This window comes from Lissotriton vulgaris, chromosome 7, assembly GCF_964263255.1.
Source record: "Lissotriton vulgaris chromosome 7, aLisVul1.2, whole genome shotgun sequence".
NCBI classification, from domain to species: domain Eukaryota; kingdom Metazoa; phylum Chordata; class Amphibia; order Caudata; family Salamandridae; genus Lissotriton; species Lissotriton vulgaris.
In genome coordinates this window covers 1,265,207,192-1,265,234,430 of record NC_141695.1, presented here as the reverse complement: position 1 = coordinate 1,265,234,430, position 27,239 = coordinate 1,265,207,192, and the positions used below count along the sequence as shown (strand labels likewise).

At 48.5% G+C, this 27,239-nt stretch overlaps 1 protein-coding gene across 2 annotated transcripts in view; it reads left to right on the top strand.

The window, feature by feature from the left end:
* CDC25C (cell division cycle 25C) overlaps positions 1 to 25,879 on the top strand; it is a 432,607-nt gene extending 406,728 nt beyond the window's left edge. For both annotated transcript variants that reach the window (XM_086931823.1, XM_086931824.1), the window contains one exon: positions 24,246 to 25,879. In XM_086931823.1, coding sequence (XP_086787949.1) covers positions 24,246 to 24,386 — 141 coding nt within the window. In that variant the 3' untranslated portion in view covers positions 24,387 to 25,879. The remainder of the gene's footprint in view (positions 1 to 24,245) is intronic.
* Positions 25,880 to 27,239: the final 1,360 nt, after the last annotated feature.

The following is a 27,239-nucleotide window of genomic DNA, read 5'->3' as shown; positions in this document are numbered from 1 at the left end:
CAGAGGCAGAAGCACATAACAAGTTACTCTTAGAAACACTTTAAATAGCACAATTTACAGTCAGGCCCTAGGGGCGCGTAAAACCATATACTAAGTTAGTGGTATAAGGACCACGACTTGTGAAAAGGAAAGGCCTAATGCATCGCTGGGGCTACACTATCTGACCCTTAGGTTAGGAGTAGGAGGCCCACAGGCAGCGCGTGCAGTGTCCGTACACTCACGCGAGAGTCAATAGAAAGTCAATGTGAACTTAGAAGGTAAGTAAATGAAGATTTAGGACACTTCCGGTCTAACTAGGAAGATACAACTAACAAAACTAGACACTAGGATAGTCAATCCCTACAGGAGCACCGAAGTACTCGCGATACCTCACCCACAGGAAGCGGGTGCATAGGTGGGAAGATGTTGAGTTTCGCCGTTGAAGTCTATGGAGCCTGTGAAGAAAGATGCTGCAGGCGACCAGGAGGAAGATGCCCGGGTGGATCCAAGGGTGGATCGAGGATGAAGAAGACCTGAAAGCAGAGGGGACAGAGTCCAGGTCACTAGCCAGTGACCGGGTGGAACCAGGAAGGAACCAGATGTCATCGAGGAGCAATCAGGTGCTGTCGTGAAGCTTGTCGTTGCAGCCACGCAGACCAGGAGGCGTTGAGGACAAACAGGTGCTGGAGAGGATCTGTCCCACGAAGGTTCTCGCAGATGAAGGGGTCGACTTCAAGATGGGAACCAACAAGCCTAAGCAAAGGCACCCACGCAGGATACACAAAAGGCTTCTGGTGCAGACCAGGAGGGTCTGAGGTACTTCACCTTTGCAGGGAAGCAAGGGCCAGTCTGGAGCAACCAGACCAGCGATGGATGTTCAAAAGGATCGTCGCCACAGGGCTACTAGCCAACTGTCCAGCAACCGGACAACGCGTCAAGCAGAACACAAGCAGAAGGGCCCCAGGCAGATCTCGTGGAGTGTGGAGGGATGGTCTTCGGTGCAGGTGGAGCTCGGGGTGTCTCAGTCCCCAGTGCACAGCTTCGAGGATGCCTCAGGAGCTGCGCTGTCAGCAAGTTGCAGACTTTCCAAGATGTCCGGTCCCATGTGTCTCGACGCCTTCCACGGTGCTCAGCTGTGCTGGAGTCGTGCAGTGGGGTCAAGGAGGTCTGGGAGTCTGGATCTTGTCGGGCTCTGTGCTCTGGTTCCGGCTGGATAGTGCCTGGTTGCCCAGGGTGGTCACTCCTTGGCCACAAGGGAGATTCTTCAGTCTTCAGTTTCAGGTGAATGTCCAAGGGTCCAGAGTTTCGTTTCAAGTCGATTCCAGGATTAATCTAAAGTCTCCTGGGTCAGCTCCTACCTTTATACAACTAAAGGCGTCTGGTTTACTCACTAGGTCCATCCTATGGGTGGGACCAGGAAGGGGGGTGGTTACACCCCCTTTCCTTTGTCCAGTTTTGCGCCAGAGCTGGGGCTGGAGTGCCCCAGCAACCGGTTTGAACTGGGGTATGCATGGAGCACCTAGTGTGCTCCAGGCAGTGTCTGTTTCTATTCAGCCCTCCCAGTCCCAATACACAAAGTCCTGTCTGGATTGGTGCTCGCACCTCTCCAGGCAGGAAACCTATTGTCCAAACCTCCGTGACTGGAAGGACTCCCAGCAGCAGGAGGTCAGATTTGTGTCGGTGGCAGCAGCGTCCATTTTGTGACACTGGGGCTCGGGTTAACTTTAACCGGGATAGTCAGAACTAACATGTTTTCTCCCTCTAGAAGGGTGGAATGCTACCCGTCAGAATTGGCGAGGGGGTAGTATTCCAAAGCGGATGACACCTTACATGACATGTTTAGATAAAGCCAAACTGAAGTTAGCATTCAACCGCGAGGATTATAATGCACTTAAGAGTATATGGTATGGCGATATCATAGAACAGCTATAAGGGCATGGTTCCGCAAGCTGCAGACAGGCTCAGCTCATGCTAGAGCACCATCTCACACATAACCAAGAACTCTGCCTCCAGGATTGTTAAGGCCTGCCATAGGAGTGACTTATAGGTTACTGTGTGTCTATATATAAGGCTAGATATAGGAATACTATACCTAAGCAAGGGGTGATTACACGACCTTGCCCCAGCTGAGTTATCAGCCAGTTGTGTCAGTTTGAGTGGCTAGCCAGGGGTGGCATAATACATGCTGCAGCCCCTGGTAGGCCTTGGTTACACCTATGCCCTGAGTACCTAAGGTACACTTCTACAGGGGCTGACAAGGTGAACAAATTCCCAATTGTGTATTTTACCTAGAGTACATGGTTTGAATTTAGAGAGTGCATCTGGGCTGTGGGTCTGATTAGCAGGCCCACAGCCTCATCTAAGTCGAAAACCAGTAAAGCAAAAAGTTGGGTGACCATAGGAAGCAGACGCTACTCTCCTACAGCTGCCTTGCCAGAGGTCGAGCCAGGGCCTTTTCGGCGCTGCTCCTTCGCCATTCTGGCGTCGACCCCGCCCCAAACTCTTGAAGAACACGTGGTGGCAGACGTCGAGCCGGCGCCATGAGTGCCCTCTACGGCGCCGATCGACATTGATCCGGTGGCGGACTTCATGGAGCCGCCCCGGTGTCTGGTTCTGGATTAATCTTCTTCGCCCCCTTCTTCTCCAGAGGTCTGTCATCTGTTGGTGTGTTCCTCCCCAAAGACAGGGCACCGTATTGTTGCCTTTTCACCGGCATCTTCCAGGGAATGCTCCTCACCATCCCCACGGCCTAAATCCTCGAACCCTTCCTTCCGGGGCTTGCGGCCGGCTTGTCTACCGGCCTCTCCACCCTCCCCTGGACAGACCCAGCTGTTAACACAGAAAATCATCCCCCCTAGAAGACTAGACAGAGGACCAGGCCGAAACGGCAGACAGGAGGGTGAAACACCACAGCACAACGCCGAAGATGGCATGCCAAGCCCGTCAGTCAGTCTATACCTAGAAAGACAGAACTGAAGCAAAGTCAGCTACGCCCAGGTAATGATCAAGAACCGCACCAGCGGAATACGACACCAGGAAAGGCAAGCACCCGCAAAGGAGAGACCACACCCTCCCAGCGAACGACAGAACTATGCAATAGCTACCAGAACCTCATATGGGGTATGACACGTCCCAAGAAAAGCATGGGAACCACTCTTAGGGAAGAAATCCTGCATCAGAGAACAAAACTATAAACCTGCGGCAGAAACCACAGAAGGCTTAGAAAGCAGCTAAAAAGTATACTCTTGCCAACAAAAAAAGGGGGGGCTGAACCAGCAGCCAACTGAAGAAGTGAGCCAACCAAGGGACCCCCAAGGGCACAGCAACCCACACAGAGCGGTCACTCCATCCCCAGACTCCAGGAGCAAGTGGGATAACGCCTCCCACCAAGACCCAGAGGATCAACAAACCAACCTACTGAGGAGGAGGCAGAGGAGGGTGGAGGACGGAGGACCGCAATTAGACCTGGATGGCGGAGTCTGCATGAGTATTAAACAGAAGGACCCCGTCAAAGGGCAGATCAACCAGACGCTCTATAATATTTTCATGAAAAACTGCATCACGTAGCCACGCATGGCGATAGTGAGCCACAGAGGTGGCCATAGTACAGCAGAGAGAATCGGCAACATCCAAGGCTGCACGAAGAATAAACACGGTCATCTCCCTACCATCCAACACATTGCCCCGCAAATCAGCACGGGCACCGTCATGGGAGACATGAGAAAGAAGGGGCTCAACAGTCCCACAGGCTGGAAGTAGCCCAGGTCAACAAACACAAAGTGTTAAGCGCCCGCAAGGCAGCGCTGGAAGAAGCAAAGACATTATGCTCCCATGAATTCAAACAACTAGCCTCCCGAGACTGAGGAAATAACACCACAGGCAAACACGGAAAGGCATTCCGCAGAAGAGAGCCTAGAGTAGAAGGGGTGAAGGAAAGACAGACAGGTTCGTGCGGAGCGGGACGGAGGCTGTGCCGGAGCTCCTGAGGCATCGGATCACCCGTGGCAGGACGCCTCCTAGCCCGCATAAGAGAATTGTTGAGTGACGCTTCAAAGGGAAGGAACAACTTCCGTCTGGGAGGATCTGCAGCAATAGGGCAGGGTTCAATAGTAGGGGATCTGTGTATAGTCCTAATCTAGTGAATAGTCCCGCCCATGTGCGTGGACACCGGAGCAATCAAAAATAATCTCTTAAGCTGTCTTCATTGCAGTCCTGCATAGACACTTAAGAGAGAATTAACACAAATAATGCAGCCTAACCTATAAAAGGCTACAAAGGCCACCCCTTCATCTAAACAGTGAAAAGGATAGCCCACCATGTCCGGTTTAACACTATTTTACCAAGTTTTCCTCACAGGGAAAACTCCCCTTCACCAAAATCCTTGAAATGATAGAGAGGAAGGGTTGGACAGACATGCCCCCATAGGCTGCCATTATATGTCTTGAAAAGGGATACCTTGCCTTTAAGGAACTCTCCAGAGACCCTCGGTATCCCAGGATGCACAGCCAAAGTCCTTTTACTTTCAGTTCTTTTTTCCGGCTCCTGCTAGCAGAACGTGTTATTGAGAGGGGCAGCGAAGCTGGGGATTGAGTTAACGGTTCCCACACCTTCTACATCGGTAATTTTCGAGACCCTACACAAGCGGCAGTTGTGTTGCCCTTGGTGCCAGGGCTGGAGGAACCGGCGATGGAGCTCTTCTTGACTCCAGCGTCAACGAAATCTGCTCTTTCCCGGCTGCAGAAAAAGTACAGGGCCCCAGACTCTGATCCGGCGTTCCTTTGATCGGACCAGTGCCGGATTCAGTGATCGTCACTGCGGCCAGGAAGCAGCACGCTACTGCCCCGTATTCTACGGTGCCTCCGGATAAGGAGAGCCGTCAGATGGACTCAGCGGTAAGAAAGGTCTGCGGTACGGCTGCTACGTCCATGAAAGCCGCTAGTGCCACGGCTCTCTTGGGTCGGTATGACCGGTCTTTGTGGGAGTCCCTGCAGGAGTTTCTGGAGCACCTTCCGAGGGACGACTTCCAAGAAATCATCAATGAGGGCATGATGGTATCCATCAGGTTATCAGCTCGGCTGCAGATTTCTCTCTTGGTGGCTCATGGATACTGCCATGGGATCAATCTGAGACGCCATGCCTGGTTGCGTTTGACATCACTGAAACCAGAGGCACAGCAGCGAGTCGCCAACTTGCCGTTCTCTGGGGCGACGCTCTTTGGTAAACATGCGGATGAGGAAATTACCCGCATGAAGGCTGAAGCAGAAACCCTGACGGCTGTCAGGTTAGAAAAGCCAAAAGAGCAGAAGAAGACCTTCCGTCCCTTCCAGAGACGTTTTGGTGCCCAGGGAAGAGGGCAAGGTAGTCAAGCTGGCCAGCAGCACCAACAGCATCAGCAGTACCAGCGGCAGCCATTCCAGAAGGGACAGTGGTGGCCAACAGTCTTCCTCGACGCCCAAAGGTCCGGCCGGGTCTAGGCCCTGAGGGGTTACTTCCTCCTCATCTGTTACCCGCTCAGGTGGGGAAAAGCATACAACATTACTTGGCAGAGTAGAGAAAAATTACTCGGTACAAGTGGGTGCTGAATATTGTTAGCCATGGATACAGTCTTCGTTTCATCACCCCGCCTCCAGCGATTCCACCGGTTTGCTCGCAGTTCCAACTGTGCGAGCTTCAGGTGGAGTCGGATACCCTGTTAAGAAAAAGGGCGGTGGAAGAGGTCCCTTTGTCTCAAAGGGGAAAGGGTCTTTACTCTCGGTTCTTCCTCGTGCGCAAGAAGGACAAGAACAAGTTCAGGCCCATTCTGGATTTGCGACAAGCAAACAAATGGATTCACAGGGAAAGGTTTTGCATGCTGTCTTTGCACCAGATTTATCCTCAGCTGCAAAGGGGAGACTGGCTTCGTGCAATAGATCTGCAAGATGCTTACTTCCATGTGCCCATTGCACTGAAACTCCGGAAGTTCCTGCGATTTCTAGTCTGCACCAATCCCTATCAGTACACCGTACTACCGTTTTGGACTGAAGTCTGCACCCAGAACATTTTCAAAATGCATGGCAGTGGTGGCATCGCACCTGAGAAAGAACAAGGTGTTTGTCTACCCCTACCTGGACGACTGGTTGATCAAAGCCTCCACCTTCCAGGAAGCACAACTGCACTTCAACAGGACGGCCGTTCTGTTGAACCAGCTGGGGTTGCACATAAACATGAAACATGTCCAAGTCTGTTCCGACGCCTGTCCAGTGCCTACAGTACTTTGAAGCTTCCACTCTTTCAGCAAGCGCGTCTCCTTCGAAGGAGAGACTCTTATCGATCCTTTCGAAGGCTCAGGCTCTCATAGCTGTTCCATCTACAACAGCGAGGACGGTGTCTTCTCTACTGGGGTCGATGGCCTCTTGCATCTTCCACACGCACGCTTACACATGAGGCCGTTGCAGGAATGTCTGGAGGATCAGTGGGACCAGAAGCGGGGGAGCTTGGACGACAGGATCAAGCTATCCCTCCACGCTCAACAGTCCCTGAGATGGTGGTGCTCCGCAGAGAATCTCCTCAAGGGGGTTCCATTCCACAACAACATTCCCATTCAGACTATCGTCATGGATGCTTCTCTCCACGGCTGGGGAGTTCATTCAGACCATCTACAGATCCAGGGAGCGTGGTCCCCGGGGGAATCCACGTATCACATCAATTTCCTGGAACTCAGAGCTGTTCAATTGGCACTGAAGGCCTTTTATCCATCCTTCTAGACCAACTCCTTGCTTGTGCAGACTGACAATACGACCATAATGTATTACCCCAACAAGCAGGGGGGCTTGAGATCGCGCACACTGTCGCAGGAAGCTCAGTCGATCTGGCAATGGCTGCTAGCCAGAGGACTGACGATAACGGCTACCCATCTGCCAGGAGTGCAGAATGCTCAGGTGGATGCACTCAACAGGCTGGTGCAAGAAAACCAAGAGTGGGTTCTAAACGACGAAGTGCTAGGAGACATCTTTGACAGGTGGGGCACTCCAGACGTAAATCTGTCCGCCACCGCCGAAAACAGAAAATGCCGAGACTTCGCCTCCAGGTATTACCAACTGGGGAACGTGCTATAGATCAGCTGGTCAAACTGCTTTCTGTACGCTTTTCCACCCATTCCCCTGATTCCGGCGGTGCTCATCAAGCTGTCTCAGTCCAGAGCACGGATGATCCTCATTGCTCCGGAGTGGCCCCTACAGTGGTGGTTCACGGACCTGCTGCACCGTTCTCTCCTACCCCACATGCGGCTGCCGTGTCGACTGGACCTTCTCACGAAGTTCGGGGGGCAGAAGGTGCTCCCCAATCTCTAATCTTTGAGTTTGGCCGCATGGCTCCTGAGATACTGCAATATGGACACTTGTCATGGAAGACGGCCTTCCTTGTGGCCATTACATCGGCCCGCAGGGTGAGTGAAATTCAGGCGTTGTGTTGCCAAGAACCTTATACTGTATTACATGCTGCTAAGGTTGTGATGCTTACTCAACCTAAGTTCCGTCCTAAGGTGATTTCTGCTTTCCATGTCAATCAAACCAAAACTTTACCTACGTTTTTCCAGAATCATTCCACTCCAGTGGAAAGGTCTCCATTCTCTGGATGACAGAAGGGTGTTGAAATTCTACTTGAATAAGACCAAGGACATTCGTAGTTCAGACCAATTGTTTATCAATTATGGGTCGGTCAGGACTGGTCTTGCCACCTCTAAACAGTCAATTTCTAGGTGGATTGTGTCCTGTATTCAGTTATGTTTCCAGAAGGCTAACAAGACCTTAGGGGGTAAGCCTAAGGCTCATTCTACCTGAGGCAAAGCAGCTACAACAGCTTTGCTTCGTAATGTTCCCATTGCAGAGATCTGCAGGGCTGCCACTTGGAAGTCGGTCCATACCTTTGCTAAGCACTACTGTCTGGACTCTGATGCCAGGGCAGATGCTCAGGTTGGGCAGGCTTCGTTGAGAAATCTGTTTGCACAGAAGGGGTGTTGTCTTTTTCCTCCACCGCCGGATTGGTTGTTGGGATGGGCTTGCCACTCTATTCACTAGATTATGACTATACACAGATATCCCCTACTACTGAAGGAGTAGTTTCTTACCTGTAGCTCCAGTTCTGTAGTAGGGATATCTCAGTTATAGTCATAAGCGCCCGCCTTCCTCCCCGGTGGAGAAAATGGTACTGTACTGTATGCTACAGGCCTTGCTTTATACACCTTCAAAAAGAACTGAAAGTAAAAGGACTTTGGCTGTGCATCCTGGGTCTCTGGAGAGTTCCTTTAAGGCACGGTATCCCTTTTCAAGACACATAAGGGCAGCCTATGGGGCTTGTCTGTCCAACCCTTCCTCTCTATCATTTCAAGGATTTTGGTGAAGGGGAGTTTTCCCTGTGAGGAAAACGTGGTAAAATAGTGTTAACCCGGACATGGTGGGCTATCCTTTTCAGTGTTTAGATGAAGGGCTGGCCTTTGTAGCCTTTTATATGTTAGGCTGCATTATTTGTCTTAATTCTCTCTTAAGTGTCTATGCAGGACTGCAATAAAGACAGCTTAAGAGATTATTTTTGATTGCTCCAGGGTCCACCCACCTGGGCGGGACTATTCACTAGATTATGACTATAACCAAGATACCCCTACTACAGAACTGGAGTTACAGGTAAGAAACTACTCCTTACCCAGGCTTTTTCAATTTCCAACTTCATGCTTGGAGATTGAACAGCAAAAGCTGAACACCTTCGACCTTCCTTCAGAGATGGTTGATGTTCTCTTGAAAGTCGGTTGCCCCTCAAATAAGACCGTATACATCTGTCATTGGCACAACTTTGTGGTTTGGTGCGGTACACGTAGCTTGACCCCTTCAGGCAAAGTTATCTGACATTTTGTTGTTTTGTCCCTCGCCTGGCCAGGCTTTGCTGTGGGCACAGTTAAGGGTATCTTTCTGCCTTTTTGTTGACGGATCAGCCTTAATTATTTGTCGCCAGTTTTTATGGGTTTTTGAAACATCTGTAACATCAGTTTCCTCCCTCCCGTTTTGTTATGTCACAGTTGGATCTTAAATTGGTCCTCACATATTTGATGTGCACTCCCTTTGAGCCGCTTTACAGCTGTTCCTTTGGGCTTCTCTTTTAAAAAAAATTATATTTTTATTATATAGCTGGTGCATTTCATCATCAATACAATACAATAATAAAACTATACAGTAATCCAATATTTATAAAACAGACAAAAATTCATATTACAAAAATGTACAGATACGTAAACCGTGGTCAGGGGTTTGCCGCGAGAAGTTAAAAAAGGGAGGCTATATACAAAAAGTCATCATAATCGAAGAGCAGAGCAAATAAAACAAGAGAACACAGCAGAGTATCCCAGCCTTGCTCTATAAACAAGATTCCCTCAATTTTTTAAGTGGAGCCCGGAGATTCTGCCTTAATTTTCCCATTCTCCTACCTCTCCCCGTATACAGGGCAGACTCAATATTCTGAATCTTTAGCAATCGAGAGAGCCACATCTGGAAGGAGGGGACCGTGCTATCCTTCCAGCCTGCAGCCAAAATCATGCAGAGGATCGCCACGCACATAAAAACAAACGCTTCTTCTTCCTTATTCAAATTTAAGGTACTATCATGCCCTAAAATCAGTAGCGTAAGGGATAGGTTGATCTTGATACCTAGCAGCCCCTCCCAAAATTTCTGAATATTACTAAAAATCTCGGATAGCTTAATACAATTGTTAGAAGGTGGTTCTGACACTAGGGGCCACTCGTATTTTTCGCTTTTTGAGCACCTAATTGTTGAGCTTTTACTGTGGGGGAGCCTCATAATCTGGGACTCAGCCACAGTGAACTCATAATGAAGGAGACTGCAATGAGATTTTACTGGTGTCCCCCTGGCTTGACTAGGCCGCTGCGCAGCAGCTGGAGTATGGGGCACCGTGCTGGTTACATGCAGACTCGGGTGTACATGCGTGTGCACACGTGTAGGGGCTGTGCAGGGGAGATTCCTAGTGTGCGCAGTCCAGGAGCAGCTGCTGAGTGAATGGTGTGGCAGGACTTATGCAGACTTGGGTGGTGACATGGAATAGGCTTTATGCACTGGAAAGAAACATGCCAGGGAAAGTCTTTGTGTTTTACTGTGTTTTCACTTCATTATTCCCCCATGGCTAAAATGACTTCCACAAGGCCTACAGATTCCAGACACGCACTAAAGGCTAGTGTAGCAGATGTGAAAATAAGTATTCTGCAGAGTCCAAAGTCCTATTTGTACTGCTTTTGGGTCGTCCAGAAATGTCATATTTCTCAGAGTCCCTGGCTGGGGTCTGGCCCTGGCAGGTTAGATAAATGACCTTTCTTCCCAGAGCGAAGATCTTCCCTCCAAGGAGAAAAGATAGGTGGAGCTACCAGCCAATCCATCAACTGCTGTTGCTGGGTGCCAGGCACCAAGCTGAACCAAGGCAGTAAGGGGGGAAGAAGTTGAGTTTCAGAGGCCATGTGGCCAGAGACACTGGACGACCCCATGTTTGAACAACCCCAGAGGCTGGACAAGGAGGGAGCAGGGGCAGGGAAATGTGTATCGCTGTTTGATGGGACACACAGACTTCCTGCCAGCCTCCTACTCAACTTTTAAAAAGTACTTGCACAGGAAGAGAAGCTCTCTCTGGGGTGTGGTCTGCTGAGGCGAAAGGTGCTGGAGCCTGGGGCAATGGGCAGTTGGAAGGAGGACCCCCCTGACTGCCCCCCAGGCCCCTAGCAGCACCAGAAGAAGAGCCCAGGACTGGTGCGCAGAAGCAGGGGCCTCTGCGCAGGGAGAAGAGAGGCGCAGGGAGCCAAGAGGCGCAGGGAGCCAGGGAAGACCGCTCCCTGCAGAATGCACCATCTTGAAGACCCGAAGGACAAAGGTGCTCCCAGTGGCTGGGGGGCACCACCAGGAGCAAGAAGACGCGTAAATGGGGCAAATCAGACCCCCAGGGGCTGAGATATGGCCCCCGGAAGGTAGGCAACCTTTGACCCCTGAGAAGACTCAGATTCCCCCGGGGTGGGTCAGGTTCCGGGGGCTCCCCCAAAAGAAGTAAAGTCAGGGCGCGCCGTCGCGCAACCCCATGCGGAGGAGGAGGGGGTCTCTGGACCCCATCTCCGGGCCCCGAACTGTCAGAGTGAGGGGGAGCGCCATCGTGCCCTCCCCCCCCCCCCCCCCAGAAGAGTTGTCGTTGGGGAGCGCCGTCGTGCTCCCCAACGTATGAGTACCTGGGGGTCCGATACCCCATCTCTGGGCCCCATGAGGAAGAGGGGGAGTACTGCACACTCCACGTGGACCGCCCGAACAATGGAACCCGGCGTGGAGCAGGCAGATCCGCTCAGAGCGGCCGGCTCCTGTGGCCGCACGAGAGTGCTGGCCCATCGGGGAGCCGGCAGGGGCAGCCGGGGGTGGGCTGCCCTTCAACGAAGTGGCCATGCGGGGGTCCCGGGTGGGACCGGAACCCCCGAAGAAAAGGAGGAGGCACTCACTTGGAGAGAAAGGCTCCCCGAGCTGTGAAGTGTACCCTGGGAGTCCGGGTGGAACCGGACCCCCCACCGAGGCCTCAGAAGCTGCGTAGCGCCAACGCGGCTCTCACGGGCACAGCGGGAGAGCCGCTCATCTATTATGCACGAATAGGAGCACAATCTCCCTATAATGCCTTGCCAGGTATTTGGAAGACGGCTGTTCTGGTGCGTGGTGGCCCCCTGGAAGAGGGGGGTCACCTTCAATGGTGAAAAGGGTGCTGGGGGAGCTGCTAGGGAAGTGCATTCTCCCCCCTGCATGCAGAGCCAAGTCCCACCCCAAGTGTCTTGGGGACCATCTCTCAGGGAAGCCAGGAAGGGTTTCGCAGCGGTCGAAGCGCCAGGACGCCTACGGGTAGCAGTGCGCTATATAAATGCCTACACATTTACATTTACATTTACATTTTAAGGAATCAACCCCTCCAAGGCTCAACCTGCATTTAACACTTTCTGGGCTGGAACTTTTGTTCTTCAGTTGAGAATGTTTTGCTAATTGCATCAAGGAGTGAAGGGCTGTGTTGGGGATGTCTGGAGAATGGCATCCCCTGGAGGTGAAGAGGTGTAATTGCACTGAAATGCATTTACTAATGGTTATTTCGTTTAGAGGGACTGAATGTATTTCACCTGTTTAATGTGAAGTGCTGGTGCAAGGCGATGTCATAAACAAAGTAGATTTAAGTGGCTAGACATTCCTGCTGGGGTGTCGGACTGTATGTACTCAAACCTGTGATTTTGTTTGTGATGCCTTAGGGGTTGTAATTGCAATGCATTCCAATGATATCCAAATGTTATGAGTACTTTCATTCTAAAGTGTGCGTAAACATGTCTTCTTGCTGCTGCGCTTAGGTGAAGACCCCAGACTATTAGCCCTTAAGATGTAGAGGTGCATACTGTATGGTCAGTAGGAGATGCTCAGTCAGGGTCATGTGTCACCAAGGCAGGTGTAGCCTGTTTAATGCTTGTTGAGGTAATGCGGGGGGGGGGGTCGCCACTGGGATGGTGCCAGTGAAAAGGGCCCTTGCTCCAGGTAAAGACCAATTCACTGCATTCGGGGCAAGATGGTGGGCATACATGGGAGTGGTGGTACTAGACCCCACCCCCCTGCCGGAGGGGTGGAGTTGTTATGCAATGTCACAAAGTAATTCCATCAGCTTATGTATATTTGTAAATTGGTGTATAGTATTGAGTGGTGTGTGTGTGTGTGTTTTAATAAATGTGCTCTTACTTTTATAAAGCAAAGTACAGACTGGACAATCAATTGAGTTTGTTTTTGCGCACCTGCACATGGCGATTACTAGCCCACACCACCTCACTTGAGTAAGCCTCGGACTGCTCTGTAACGCTATCCTCAGAGTCCGGCGCTACAATTGGGTGTTTGGTTCCCAGTGAAGGACAAATGTAGTCAGGTTATTTGTGCAGGCCTCACAGATACTGCCTCGTTTTAAAACAACAATGATAAAACATGTGGACGAGATTAGCAGAACCCTCAGAACATCTTAGACATTTATCATCTTCCCTCTTACTCCACCCACATAACTTAGCTGGTGTAAAATATAAGTTACATACTGTCTTATAATATTGGGCTCTTAAATTCTTAGAGCGAAACCATTTCACAGCTAGTTGTAGCGCCTTATCCAAGTCTGCATCCGGATCCCCCAATTTCAACATCCACACAGTTTCAATTTTATCCAAGTCATTTTGGAGTGTTGAGATTAATACTTTATAAATCTTATTAATTTTACTACCCCCACCCAAAACCTACTCAAGCACATTTATACCGCCTGGAATAATACATGGTCTGATACTGGATAGTGTCTGGTGTATTTGTGGGAATTTAAAACCATGATTAGCTGATATTCCATATTCCTGCTGAATCTCATTCAAATTCATCAGAGTATTTCCATCAAACAGATCCCCCATTCTTCTAATTCCTTGATCCTCCCACGATCTTCATAGCCTTTCGATGCTAAAATGAAGTTGGGATTGCCAAATATTTCTAGATAAATTTCGAGGCCTTTCAGGCACTATCCAATACTTTATATCGCTTTTTATTATAATAGCTTCTGTCAGTTTTATGCAGCAGAACTCCAACAGCTTCCTTACCTAAAAGCAATTAAAAAATAGACGGGAGGAGATCTATTCCCTAGAAAGGACTCAGCCACATTTGATGCACAGTCTAACAATATAGCCATCTGACTAAAAAGACAGGCCATAAGATCAAATCTAATGTTAGGAGCTGCTAACCCCCCCCTTATCCAACAGAAGTGAGAGATACTTCAGAGACAGTCTAATTTTCTCATATTGCCGGATGAAGTTCGCAAAGACTGCCTCAATAGATTTCAACCTGTCCTCTCCCGCCACCAGCGGGATAGAACGAAAGAGGTACAATATTCTGAGGAACATAGTCATCTTAAGGACATTAACTCTACCTATTATAGACAAATGTATACAATTGTAATGCGCGATTTCAACTGGTGCACTTCTACATCCTCCACCGAGCATATCTGACCCCGGGGAAGATCAAAAGATATTTTGCTGCAGATTCCGCAGGATGTCCCAGGTGCAGGGCAGTTGGTGTAGAATTAGAACACATGCTATGGACATGTCCTATGCGAACTCCTTACTGGAAGACGGTGGGAGACACTCTTAACGACATAACAGAGCGAGGCTTAGTGTTTGACATGGCCGTTGGGGTTCTGCATTGGTTCCCTCACACCCCTAAAAATAAGATTACAAGCAAATTCATAGATATGGGGCTCATCCTCGCGAAGCGTGAAATTACACGACATTGGAAGGCAGTGACGGGTCCCAAGGGCACTAGGTGGCGAAACTAGTTTCTTAAATAGGCTGGTGGGGAAAGCATGATGAGATTTCAATCGGCACGGCGACAACACAATGATAAGGCTTTAGAAATGGCACAAGCATGGGATGCACTGGTACAAGCACTGCGCGACTATGACACACGGCACGAATCGGAGAACTAACACCATAATTGGAACATACCCCTTTAACACGACCGGTACACAGCACGAACCACTGCCTGTGGACTCCTGTACTTACTAACCTATGACTGTAACATATTCCGCGCGCTGATGGTGGGAGTTGGGGAGGGGTGGGTTAGTTTTAGCATTTATTGAATAATTGGGTAGGAGAGGATAAGAATACCCTATATTGAGACTTCCTATATTTGATCCTATTCATACCTAGGTCCGCTACCTACGATTACAAAGTAAAGGGTTACTTTAATTGAAATTGAAGAACATGGAAAATGTAATCAATGATGTATGTTGTGCGAAACAAAACCCAATAAAATCTGTTTAAAAAAAAAAATAGACAAATGTATACAATCTATTCTTTTTAACTCTGCCGTAATTGACTTAAGCAAAAGCGAGAAATTTTCTTTAATGATTGTATCAATAGTAGAACTAATCCTAACCCCCAGATATACGGCTGAATCCAAATACCTAAAATCCTGCTTAAAAATATTATTTGAACAATTTATCTGGGTCTTTGATTCATTAAGGTGATACCCTGAGTACTGACCAAATTCCGTAGTAATCCCTATGAGAGGAGCCATGGCCCACTCTGGCTCTGTTGTAATTCTGGCCACATCATCTGCATAAGCCATCAATTTTGCCTCAACCCTGTTACACACCACTGGCTTGATGCTTTCACAGTCTAGAATCCTTCTGACCAGAGGATCAATGTACAGGGCAAATAACATAGGCAAGCAGGGGCACCCCTGTCGGGTCCCCCTAGAGATGACAATTTCCTCTGAGCTACCACCCATTAGTTGAATTCTTGCTACTGGATCGACGTACATGGCTTTTATAGCCCTCATTATATTAGGGCCAAAGCCCCTCTGATATCCCCCACAAATACTTCCACGTGACTCGATCGAAGGCCTTTTCCGCATCCAGAAGGATCATGGCGATCCGTCCCCCCACAGCAGCCTGCACATCAAACAGCGTGATAGCCTGCCTGATGTGATCCGTTGTACCACGACCCGGTATGAACATGTGCTGCCACAGGGAGACCAGATCGCCGATGACTCCACCCAAGCTTTTGGCCAAGACCTTAGCATAGATTTTGGTGTCTGTATTTATGAGGGATATTGGACGGTATGAGCCTGGATCTAAACATCCTGCAAACATTTATATACCTCAATAGGAATACTATCCGGTCCTGTGGCCTTCCCAGCCTCCAATTCCTGCAAGTTTTCTTCCACTTCACTGTCGTATCACTATCAAGTGTTATTTTATCCTGCTCCGACAGGTTATGGCCAACATCATCAAGCCCCACAGTAGCCAACCCTACTCTATCTTCCTGCCTATAAAGTTGTTGACAGAAATTCTTAAACACCTTGCGAATCTCAGCTGGCTCCACAAACTCCTGATCCCCTTCATAAATTTGAGATATTATATTCCTACTATATACCTGCCTAATTTTCAATGCCAAAAGCTTCCCAGCCTGCTCCCCCGTTTCATACATCTTACCCCTGTGCGACTGATAATCATCAACATTTTTCTGTGCTATCCATTTATTTAATTCAGCCTTAATAGTCAACATTTTTTTGTGACTTTCATCGGTCTCATTCCCCCCCTATAATATCCCTCAAGTGCTGCTCCTCTGCCTCCATTAGCTGCCCCACCAATTTCTCATGTTCTACCCAAGTTTCTTTCCTCTGCCTAGCAGAGAAGCTAAACGTCTCCCCCCTTAATGCTGCCTTAAAGTAATACCACACACAGTTGCGGGAGGCACTAAACCTATTTGCATTAAAAAAAAAAAAATCCAGACCATTTTTTTTAAATGATCAACAAACTTAGGGTTCACTAACAATCTCCTCTCAAATGTCCATCTAGAGCTAGCCTTAGGAGTTTTATCCAATTCATATAATAGAACGGATTATGATCCAAGATCAATTTTGGAAGCTTTTTAATACCCACCCTCGACGCCTCCGTAGAAGAAATAAGAAAATAGTCCAGTTTGGTATATTTCTTGTGAGGATATGAAAAATACGTGAACCCTGACTTACACTGCTCTTTATACCCCCACACATCTAACAAGCTGTGAGATCTAATAAGAGTGCACAAAGCTCTATATACCCTAGATTTACTTCCCCCATAATTAACATTCCCATCAATATCAGTAAGATATTTAAAGATATTAAAATCCCCGCAGCAAATGTGGGGGTATGGCCAATTCGCTAATTCTATCTCTAAGTTGTCAAACAACTCTGGCTCATCCTGATTGGATCATCAAATCAAAATTAGAGAGAGAGGACTTGATAAGCTAGTCCAGATCCCCTAGGTTATATGTAGATTATCAAGGAGGACTAGCTAGGTTGTGAAAGGAGACTCAATGGGTATGGATGTGGGCAAACCATTTGGTTTGGTCATGAAGCCCTCACCCACCAACCTAGTTGGTGGCATGCTTCCTCATTGGGCCCACCACAATGACACTGAATGTGTCTCGGGTGTGCTTCAACTCCAGATTACTGAGGAGCTGGTATACTTGCGGAGTGTGCAGTGTTGGTGAGTGTGAATGGTGATAGTGAAAAGCTATACAGTGGGTCCCAATACCCGAGGGTAAATGGATAGATTTTAATCACTGGACCTCTGTTTGCATCTAAAAAGGCAAACTGACGCGCTGGAGTGAATTATGACCTCCTTCGTCCTGTGTGGCCTACATGTTTCAGCCAGGCCTTTTCTATACAACTGGCTTTCCTCAGGACCAATGAATATGTGATGGTGCAAATAAATATTTGAATTTTTAAGTGGTTGTGATGTTGTTTAAAAGTGTCGCACTCGCTAAGGTGCGTTACGTGTTTGAGGGGGATTCCCTCTGCTTTACTGTACACATAACATAAATGACACAGACAGACGTACAGGGTAGAGTCAGTTAGCATGATAAGTTTAGGAACACAACGTAGTGCCGGCTGCTAAGGTGTGTGAACGACCTAGAACCAGCAGATAAACGTGGGCATGCTAATTGCATGACTGGTGTGGTTTTTAAGCGTAAAACCGATGTGTCGGTGGTGGGCTAAACAGCAGGATTAGTGCAGGGTGAGGTACATGTAAGTATAATACGTTTTCCTCACACTTGCTGTTTGCTGTTAAAGCTTCCTTGGGTCAACTGGCAGGGAGAAAAGACACTAGATTTTGTTGAGAAAGGCAGAGGTTAGCGCCAAACCTGTGGGGAGGAAAAGGCTGCTGCTTACATAAATCGTAGTGGTAGGTCAACGTTTTACTCACGCAGTTGCCGATCTGCGTGCTCCTTAGACCTGTTGTCCTGCTGCGGTGTCCCGGGTAAATGAATGGGGCCGCTGGTCGGGTTTAAGTAGCCCGGATTCACAGCACCTGGAGCTAGAGTGAAAATAGAAGATGGTGCGGTCGCGCTCATAGCGCTGAGTCATCTAGTGCCCCGCGCATGTGTGCGAGATCAGTGGTATGTGTGCATGCGCTGTGGGCATAGTTACTGCCAAAGTAGTGCTGCGATGGTGCGCATGCGTGTACTAGCGCGAGATTATGGGAAAGTGAATAATTAAGGATAAACAGAACAGCGATGTGTAGTCTATGTGAATACCCTTAGGTTAGCAGTGTGCGTTCTTTGCTAACCATTTTGCTCCTCCTTGATAATCTTCATCTTGATTGGAACCATAGATTGTACACAATTACCCACCTCCCCAAGTATCTGCCAGGCAACGTCCAATACCACCAGGACTTGATTTACCTAAACTTGCCACCCCTCTTACAGTTGATGTCTGAGTGGAGCATGCCAGCAGATTAAAGCCTTTGATGTTTAATAGGTGCTTCTTTGCCCATGGAAGGTGGGTCTCCTGCAAACATATCACACCTATCTGATTAGATCTTACAAAATGCCCCAATCTTTGTCTTAGACCAATCATTCAGACCCCCTACATTGATTGAGCAAATCTTAAGCATCCCCTACTTCTTAGTACAAAACAGTCTAGCCACTGTCTCAGCCCAACACAATATATTGAATATATATATATATATATATATATATATATATAGCACTGTAACCAAAGAATAAGAAACATAGCACCAGGTAATCTCCTTTTTTTCCCCATTTGAGTGCACCCTGCCACAACCCCTTCCCTCCCGCCCTCCTCCCCATGGCTCCCCAACCGCCTCACCCTCCCTCGCTCAATTCGCCCCTCCACCCCAAAGGGATGCTCAGACCAAGGTCTGTGCATGTGATGTATGCTGTGTTGTGGGTACTTCCCAAAAAATAACTACAATATATCAGACCCTTATATCTGCCAGAAAAAAGCACAAAATTAACAACCCCAACCTGAAAAAAGAACCTCACAAACTCCTCCTCCTTGCAAAGCCTATTCCCTACCCCCCATGCTTTATTTACATTACAACATAATACACTCCCCCCCCCCCCTTCCACAGGACAGAAAAAACGATAAAGCCTCATTATTTGTCTAGGGAGTCCAAGTACTCTTTGGCTTTTATCTTCGATGAAAAATATAATGTGATGCCCTGATTGATTACTTTCAATTGTGCTGGATTAAACAGATAAACCTGAAATTTTCTATCATGAAAAGGTTTTATGAGTTGTCTCTGCCTCTGGCGCCTCTCGACTGGTACAAGACCAAAGTCCGGTCGGACGAAGAAAGAGACCCCACCACATGATATTTTGGCATCAGGTCTTGCTTTATCATAGATAGCTTGTCGCAGGAGTAAGTTTCCAAAGAAAACTTATATAGCCCGTGGCCTATCCCCATCTTTTGCTGGTGCTCGAAGTTTTAGTGGAATACGGTGTGCTCTTTGGATCTCCGCTGCCCAATTCCACTCCGACAGCTCTGGGAAGGGACCACTTTAAAAAGATTGATTATAAACCTCCTGGCATCAGACCCTTCTAGCCCCTCCTGCACCCCCAACACTCGAAGATTATTGCACCTCTGACTGTTCTCGAACTCTTCGAGTTTCCACTGCATGTCTTTAATTTGAGTACTCTGTGCCTCAGCCAGGGATACAGCGCTAGATGCATTAGCATCCGTTGCCACAATTCTTTCCTCTAAATTAGTTACTCTTTCGCCCATATTTGAAAATGCCTTGGAGAGCTTCCTGACAACACCCTGCAATTTCCTCATGCCTGTGCTTTCTGACTATCTTGTCGCGTTTCCTCTCTGTGTGCCAGGATAGCTTGATGTATTATATCCACCGGGGGGGGGTACCGTCCTCTACCATGGGTGCCTTCCTTGCAGGGCCTGTAAGAGGGGTGACTGCTGAATGATCCCAGGCAAATTCTTTTCTGCCCCTGCTATGAGCCCCCTTATTGTGGGTACCATTCTGCTGCATCGATTTCATGTCTGTTAAGGGAAGCTCCGGATCACTATCCTCCAAATCTGACTCTAATCTTCTAGCTCCTTGTGAGGTGCTCAGAATGTCATCCGACCAGTCTGTACCTTCAGACACGGAGAAAAAGCAATCACTTTGTTCTTTTTCTGCCTCACTGCTGTCCTTCTCCCCTGCCAGATCAGCTGAAAGGCTCACTATCAACCCGGACAGGGGCTTGCTTCTACTCTGGGTCTCCTGACCAATAATTAGAACATCCAGCCCATTGCTCACAGTACTCCAGCCCTTGTTTACATTCTCTGAGCCTTTGTCAGAGCCCTCTAGTAACAATGCAGTCTTCATTTGCTCATTAGGGGGCAGAACAGCGGTGCCTGTCTGCTGTTCGGCAGAAGTATTCCCGTGGGGAGGTAGTCCACTGTCCACCACACAATCCTTTGCCCCAGTGTTATACTCCGCTATTTCTCCATCAGCGATAGTTTTGGAGTCTACCTGACTGGGTGCCTGGCTCACCTCCTCGTCTTGTATCCCGCTCCCAGCTCTCGCCGAGTCATCCACAACACCAGCAGTCACCGCCGGAGTCACTGTGTCAGCAGACGCCTCCTTTGCTCGCTGTAACAATTCGACAACTGAAGGTCCAGCTGGGCAGTTCTTCGAAGACACTCCGCCCCGTCCTCTCCTGGGTACCGGCTGGTCCGTGGACCGAAGCTCGTTTGTTTGCGGCGGGGGACTTTCGCTTACAACTGCCGAATCCAACGCGCTCTGTACAAGCCTTACGGGCCGCAGCTGCCTTGGATGCTGCTGCTGCCGACATCACCTTCGGCGCCATCCCGCGGCTTCCTCCGGTCAATTGGGTAAACAGCCTCAGCAGGTACTCCTCGATAAGGCGCTTTAGCAGTCTTGAGTTATGCCTGCACGATAAGCCTCCAGCGCTCCACGGTAATGGAGCATCTGTGGTAGGGTCGGGAGGGGCGGGTGGGGGCTGAAAGACTACGGTAATAATTTTCATCAATGGTGCCAGACAACACCGAGTGGGTGATCAGCTCTTTGTGGGGTTTGCAGGAGTGTAAAAATGCAAGGCTGACCAGAAGTTGACCATCTTCCGATGGATCGTGCTCTACATCAAGATCTTCTACGCCTCCAGAGGGACTGCAAGCTCATTCCACAAGGGCCAAAGCTGCTACCATTTAATTAGAAGCAGAGTTTCTTTTATTGACCTCTGTCAGCCAGTGTCTCTCCATACTTTAATGAAGCACTACTGTCTTGATGGCCAGGTTTGCTCATTGCACCATCAGGATTCAAGCAAGCCGGGCCGACGACGGCTGCAATGCCAGAAACCGGTCCCCGGAAGCTTGTTTCCTTCCCAGTGTAAGAATTGGCTTGGTAGTTTGGTTTGCCCTGTTCCCATCATGCACTGGGACAGGAACAGACTAATTTGCATTTAGCCAGGTTCTGAGCTGGGATGGTGCCGTGAGCTAAAAAACAGTGTTGGATCTAGCCCTGATCTCTTGACTGGGTGAGAGTATTCTGCTTAATTCAGAGACTCTGTCCATCACCCCCCCCTTGTTGTTAAATACAGGTTTGATGAGGGGCATTTTGCCTGCTTTGCCCTGCATGACTTTTTGGGATTGAGTCCATGTCCAGATATGTACTGCTTTAGCATTTATTCAAAAGGGGAGGAATCTGCGGTTACAAGTGTCTATCAGAAGAACAAGTTATTTACCACTGGTATTGCTCTTTATGATAGAGAGACCGTCTAACCGCAGATTCTTCACCAATCCTTGTTGTGTATTGTACTCTATACATTAACAATCTGAACCTGTCCAACCCTCTCCCATGGGTACAAAAAAGGTTACCTGGCTGTAGGACCCTAGATTCGACCTGGACAAGATTCGGATCAAGAAACCACTGACCTTCGACCGTCTGGACACTCTGGTCTTAGTTTTGGCCCGACTTAGTCTCCCTCTCCTTCCAAAGCATCGTCTGTGCCCGTGCCCCATACATGCTCCATGCAGGACCTGTGGAGCATCAAGGACATCTGAAGGAGTCACTCCCCTGCAGGCACCACATCTCAACTGACTGGTCTGCTGCTCCTGAGCTCCTACGGACTCCAGCAACACAGGAGGTGGGGTTTCAAGTTCCTCGCGTTCCGAGCTGCCCTCTTACCAAGTTTCAGCTCTGAATCCCTCGTGGGGGTTGCAATACCTGTACCCCTGTGCACTGTGCACTTTTGCAAGTGCGTATGCCTCTTGGCGTTTCCAAAACAAGTGTGCTTGGCTCCAAGTAACCCCAACCTCTGGCACCATTACCTACAAAGATCTCCGGCTTCCTCGCATCGAGTGCTCCATGTGCTGCTGCTTTGTGAAACTGCTTGAGGTCCCCCTGCGAATCCTGTGCCTCTGGCCTGTGGGCCTCTTGAGGGTCAACACTGCTTTTCTTGGGCTCCCCTGGTTGCTCCATGCTTTCCCTGACTCCCCTGTGTTTGGTGAGTCTCCTGGACCTTGCTGGTCCGAACCGTAACTTTCTTTGAACTTCTGCGTGGGTTGCCGCTGCCAAGGCTTGTTGGTGCTTCAGCCAAGCACTGGCCCCTCAGCACTCGACATCCTTCATGGGACAGCTCGCATCTGGCTCCTGGCTGTCCCCAGCATTGCCTGGTCCCTGTGGCTGCAGAGTCAAGAACCCCTTCAATGCACCTGAAGCACCCAACATCGGTGGGCATTCGTCTACCGAGCCCTTGGTCACTCCTCAATTGTTTTTCCTGCAGGTTCTCCCACCCAAAGTGGGGGGCAGAACCAGCGGGAACCAGTTGCTGAAAGCAGCCAGTGGTCTGAGGAAGCTCACAAAGGCGGTATGCCTTTGAAGCTTCCCCTTCGTGGACCCTGCACATCCTGGGGGAGGAGACTTGGAAACTCGTCCCAGGATGTGCAGTGTTTCAGGCCTCCGAGAGCAGCAGGCTCTCAACCCAGGGGTCCGCTAACATGTCTGTTGATGGCAGCCACTCAATCTGGACACTAGAGCTGGGTTCGTTTTCAGGGGGCATCTCTGAGATGCCTTGTGTGTGCATTTTTCATTAGATCCCACACTGGCATCAGAGTGGGTTTAATGTGTTGAGAAGTTTGATACCAAACTTCTCAATTTTCAGTGTAGCCATTATGGCGCTGTGGAGTTCGTAATGACAAATTCCCAGCACCATATACTCTTAATGGCAGCACTGAACTTACAATGTCTAAGAATGGACTTAGACACTGTAGGGGTATAGGGCTCATGCACCTGTACCCTCATAACTGGTAGAGTGCACCCAACTAGAGGGTTGACTCATCTATTCCAGGGCAGTCGTTTGTCGGCATGGCACACAGGGATGTGTGCCAAAACAAGCAGCCTGCAAAGGCAGTGTGTGAGTGTAGTGGTACAGGACTTCTATGGGTGGCACAATAGGTGCTGCAGCCCTTAGAGGCCTTCTCTGGTCACAGTGCCCTGGGTACCTGTGGTACCATTTACCAGAGGCTGACCTGTGGCCAGAGATGGCAATTGGGTTTAGGTTTGGGGAAAGAACACAGGCCGCGGGAACCTGACTGGCAAAGACCCAGGGCACATCAAGTAAAAGTGCATGAGTAGTCTGGCAAAAAGTGGGGGGTTACTGCAACAGAAACCCACTTTCCTACAAGACGTTGTGATTTTAAGCACAGTCCTCTACTGGGAGGGATATTGTTGGAGCATAGAGGTTAGAAGCTCCAGCACAGTCGCAAAATGGCAAAAAGGATGGAGATAGGGGTGCAATTTTATCTAGTGTCCCTGTTATTTCGATGGGTACAGACATAGCATTTACAGTGCGAAGTATAAAGTAGTTTGATGAAACATGAATTTGCTTCACAGCCCCATTGACGTGAGTGTTGCAAGAGGGAATTAAAGGCCTTGGCAGCATCCAAAACTAGTGCAACCATATTGAGTTTCAGATGCAACTGATGAATGAGTGAGAACACTTTCCACAATTTGCGGGACGTACACCTCCCCCAGGATAAATGCAGATTGGTCCAGCAAAAGTATGCTTGGGAACAAAAGCAGCTGCCTGTTTGCCAACATCTTGGCAATAGTATTGTGCTGTTCAATGTCTTTAGGATTGTTTGTGGGGTATGGCTCCAGGTTCAGTGGTCATTGGGGGCCTGTTGTATTCTTTTCTGCCTTATTCCACTTTTGTCCAAAGTTCTGCAAAAAAGTGGGAGGATTGTGCTCTTACCCATTCACTTGGAGACTGAGGCCCTCCCTGCAGTTAGACTGGAGGAGGTTGCTGAACCTAGTCTTATAACTCCAAAAAGAGAACACTGTCATTTTTGTGATTATTCTAGGCCTGAAGGTGCTTAGTTTATTCTTATTTATTTTTCTCATGTTTTCATTTCTTACAGGAACTATGTGATCCCCAGAGCTATTGTCCGATGCATCATCAGGACTTCCGGGAGGAGATGCTCCAATTTCGCACCAAGAGTAAGTCCTGGGCTGGAGAAAGAAAATTAAGAGATCAGGTTGCTCGTCTCATCAAGATGTGATGCTGGCCTTGTGACTAGCAGAGACTCCTATGCATGTACTTGATCCGGCTAACAGAGAGGATATCTTGTTAACATTCCAACCTCTGCTTCCTGGTGCAGAGATGATCCCAGAGTGGTCTCCATCAATGGCTCCTCTGTAGGACCCTGTGCCCAAACAGCGCTCTGGAAGTTTGTTGCACTCAAGCAGACCTCTAGGAGAGTGGTACCTTTGAGCCTCTATCGGGAGGGGCAGTGAGCCTGAAATCTATGACACTCATCCCTATGAAGCTTTTAATTCCATGTAGCTGCTAATAAAGCCCATGAATCATGAATTGGATATAAGGGTTGTCACTCAGAACTTGCTCAAGCACTGCTATGAGGCCCATCTTCTTGCTGTGTGGGGGGCAATAGAAATGTGGCCAATGCAAATCCTCATTCAGATCCTGAGATCCTGCCTACGTGGATTTTGATTACTTGCAGGGTGACACTAGAGCTGTAATGGGCTGTTCTTCCTTACAATGCAGAACTCATTATCCAGTTTCATCTAACACCATTGCATAGTGATGGCACATCTCCTGGACCATTCTGAAATGTTTTTAATGCCAAATGTGATGGGGTCAGTGAAACATGCATATGCATCACTGGCCCCCTGTATGTGTTGCTGACCTTGTCCTATCTTGATTGCATGACTTGCTCCTCCATCACATTTTCCACCATTTACCTATGTGCTGACTTGGAACGTTCTCAGAACATTTTGGTGAAATCGTGTCATTAATCATTGCCTTGAGGCGATAATGGGGGCAAGTGACTTTTGCACAACTTTGAGCTGCTAATTTGCTTTACTTCTGCATCCGTGCAATGTCCTAGTGTTTAGGATTTGAACTGTAGATAATGTTGACGGCTTTAAAAAGTGTTGGAATGCCAGAATAGTGGGCGGTTGCCTCAGTCGAACTGATCTTAAGGACTGGATGCAACACAATGATGATGGCCTTCATTTCTAGCTCACACATGCAGTTGACTTGGTCCTGGTAGTTAGCATGATAATGAGTTTGGCACTGTGCAGCAGCATAATGGCTGCAGTCCCAGTTTATTTGAGTCATTTCCCTGAATATGTGATTTGAGACAATCCGTAAGGCATCTTGTATCAACTGGCAATTCCAAAGTTCAACTCCAATCCAGTGAAGTATTAGGAGGTAACGTTGAAATCTGTGGATTCCAGCTTTTTGTTAATTTTTATTTTTAATAGGTCGGTGTTCGGTGTTTGTTTTCTTATTTTTTTAAACTGGGACTTTAGGTTTCTCCTGCAGTTGGTTTCCTTACACTCCTATGCGTGCTTTTCATTTTGCTGCAGGCTTTGTGAAGAGGGGTTGGGGGGGTTGTCCCATAATCAAATTGTACTTGTGAATCAAAATTGTTGCAAAAGGGCTTGTGTCTGACAGCAGTGTACTGAAGAAATAGATGTAGCTCTTGCAAAGCTCCCCTTCACAACAGTAAAAGCTCAAATTAATCCTGTTGCAGCCTGTCATTCAAATATTTTCTACTTCTGAGAAAGTATAAATCTCTTCTAATAAGTAGCTAAATTGGAACCATTGTCTGTGCTTTCTGTGGTAACTCTGGTCCTCTGTGGCATCCTTCACATGAATATGGAAGAGTATGATGGGACACATCCTACAAACCTAAACCCATGTGCCTCCATCCCTATCAATCAATTTTTTAAATTTTGAGTTTTCAAACACAAGACAGAACAGTGCACATACATTTGCTAGTTCTAACAGGTGTCCACATTGCAATATCTAGCACACAAGCCCAGTTTTAATAGTTCTAGTGTATACCCCATGAAAAAATATTGGGAGGCAGATGCAAGTCCTGCCTGGATCTTATTCTCCTAGTTAAAATGAAAACGAAAAAGAACAAAAAAAAATCTCAACATACCATGGTCACCCCCAAGTCCTGACTAGAGCGCTGCGCGGGTCATGTCAGTGAGATAGACAATCCTCATCATGGAGCGCTGTCCAGCATGCCTACATAATTGCTGTGGAAAGTAGGAGCTTACCCATTGACTCTGGTACTGGGGGACAAAGTGTGGTTATGTCTATCATGCAGCGTCGCAGTCGGGGCCCTCCCTCAAATGTGTCTGTAGTGGGCCCCAGATGTCACGCAGTCAAGGGTAACAGCTCGACATAGATGTTTAATTTATCTTTACTGTATGTGAAATCGTCCATCCACTCCTTGAATTTGGAAGCTCGCCCCTCTCCTCTTCCCCCCCCCCAAATCTGTATGCCACCCTCCGCTTTGCCAAGAGTAACCCCAATTATATGAACATCCTGTGGGGGGCCTCAATTCTTTCCGTGTTTCCCAGCAAAGCCTTGACCGGGGTGCGGTGAATGTTAATAGGATTATCTACCATTCATGACACTGCGGCTGACTCCACCGACCAATAGTCGTGTATCACCCCACAGCCCCATGCAAGATGTAAGAAGCCTGCCCCATCGTGCCTGCGTCTGACACAGCAATCATTGGGTTGCAGCTTGCATCAGTGGAGCCTTGCGGGTGTTTAATAGATGCGATGTATGAATTTGAAATTTCATGATAGGCAGGAGACTGCAAGCTGTTATCAAATCTATTCGGTTACAACAATAGAGCAGTTGCTTCTCTGTAACTGGTGTGTCCAGCTCTGAATCCCCGCTTGCTTGTGAGTTACTCTAGTGCCGTGGGCGATCTGCTTGGGCAGTACCATAGAGCAAAGAGAACATGTGCTGGTCCTGCAGCTGCAGTAATACATGTAGCGTGTTTAGGGTTCCTGGGGAAGGTTGGGGTGGCAGCCTTAACATCGTGCCCAAGCTATAAAAAAGTCTCCAGCTGCATAGTTGCATC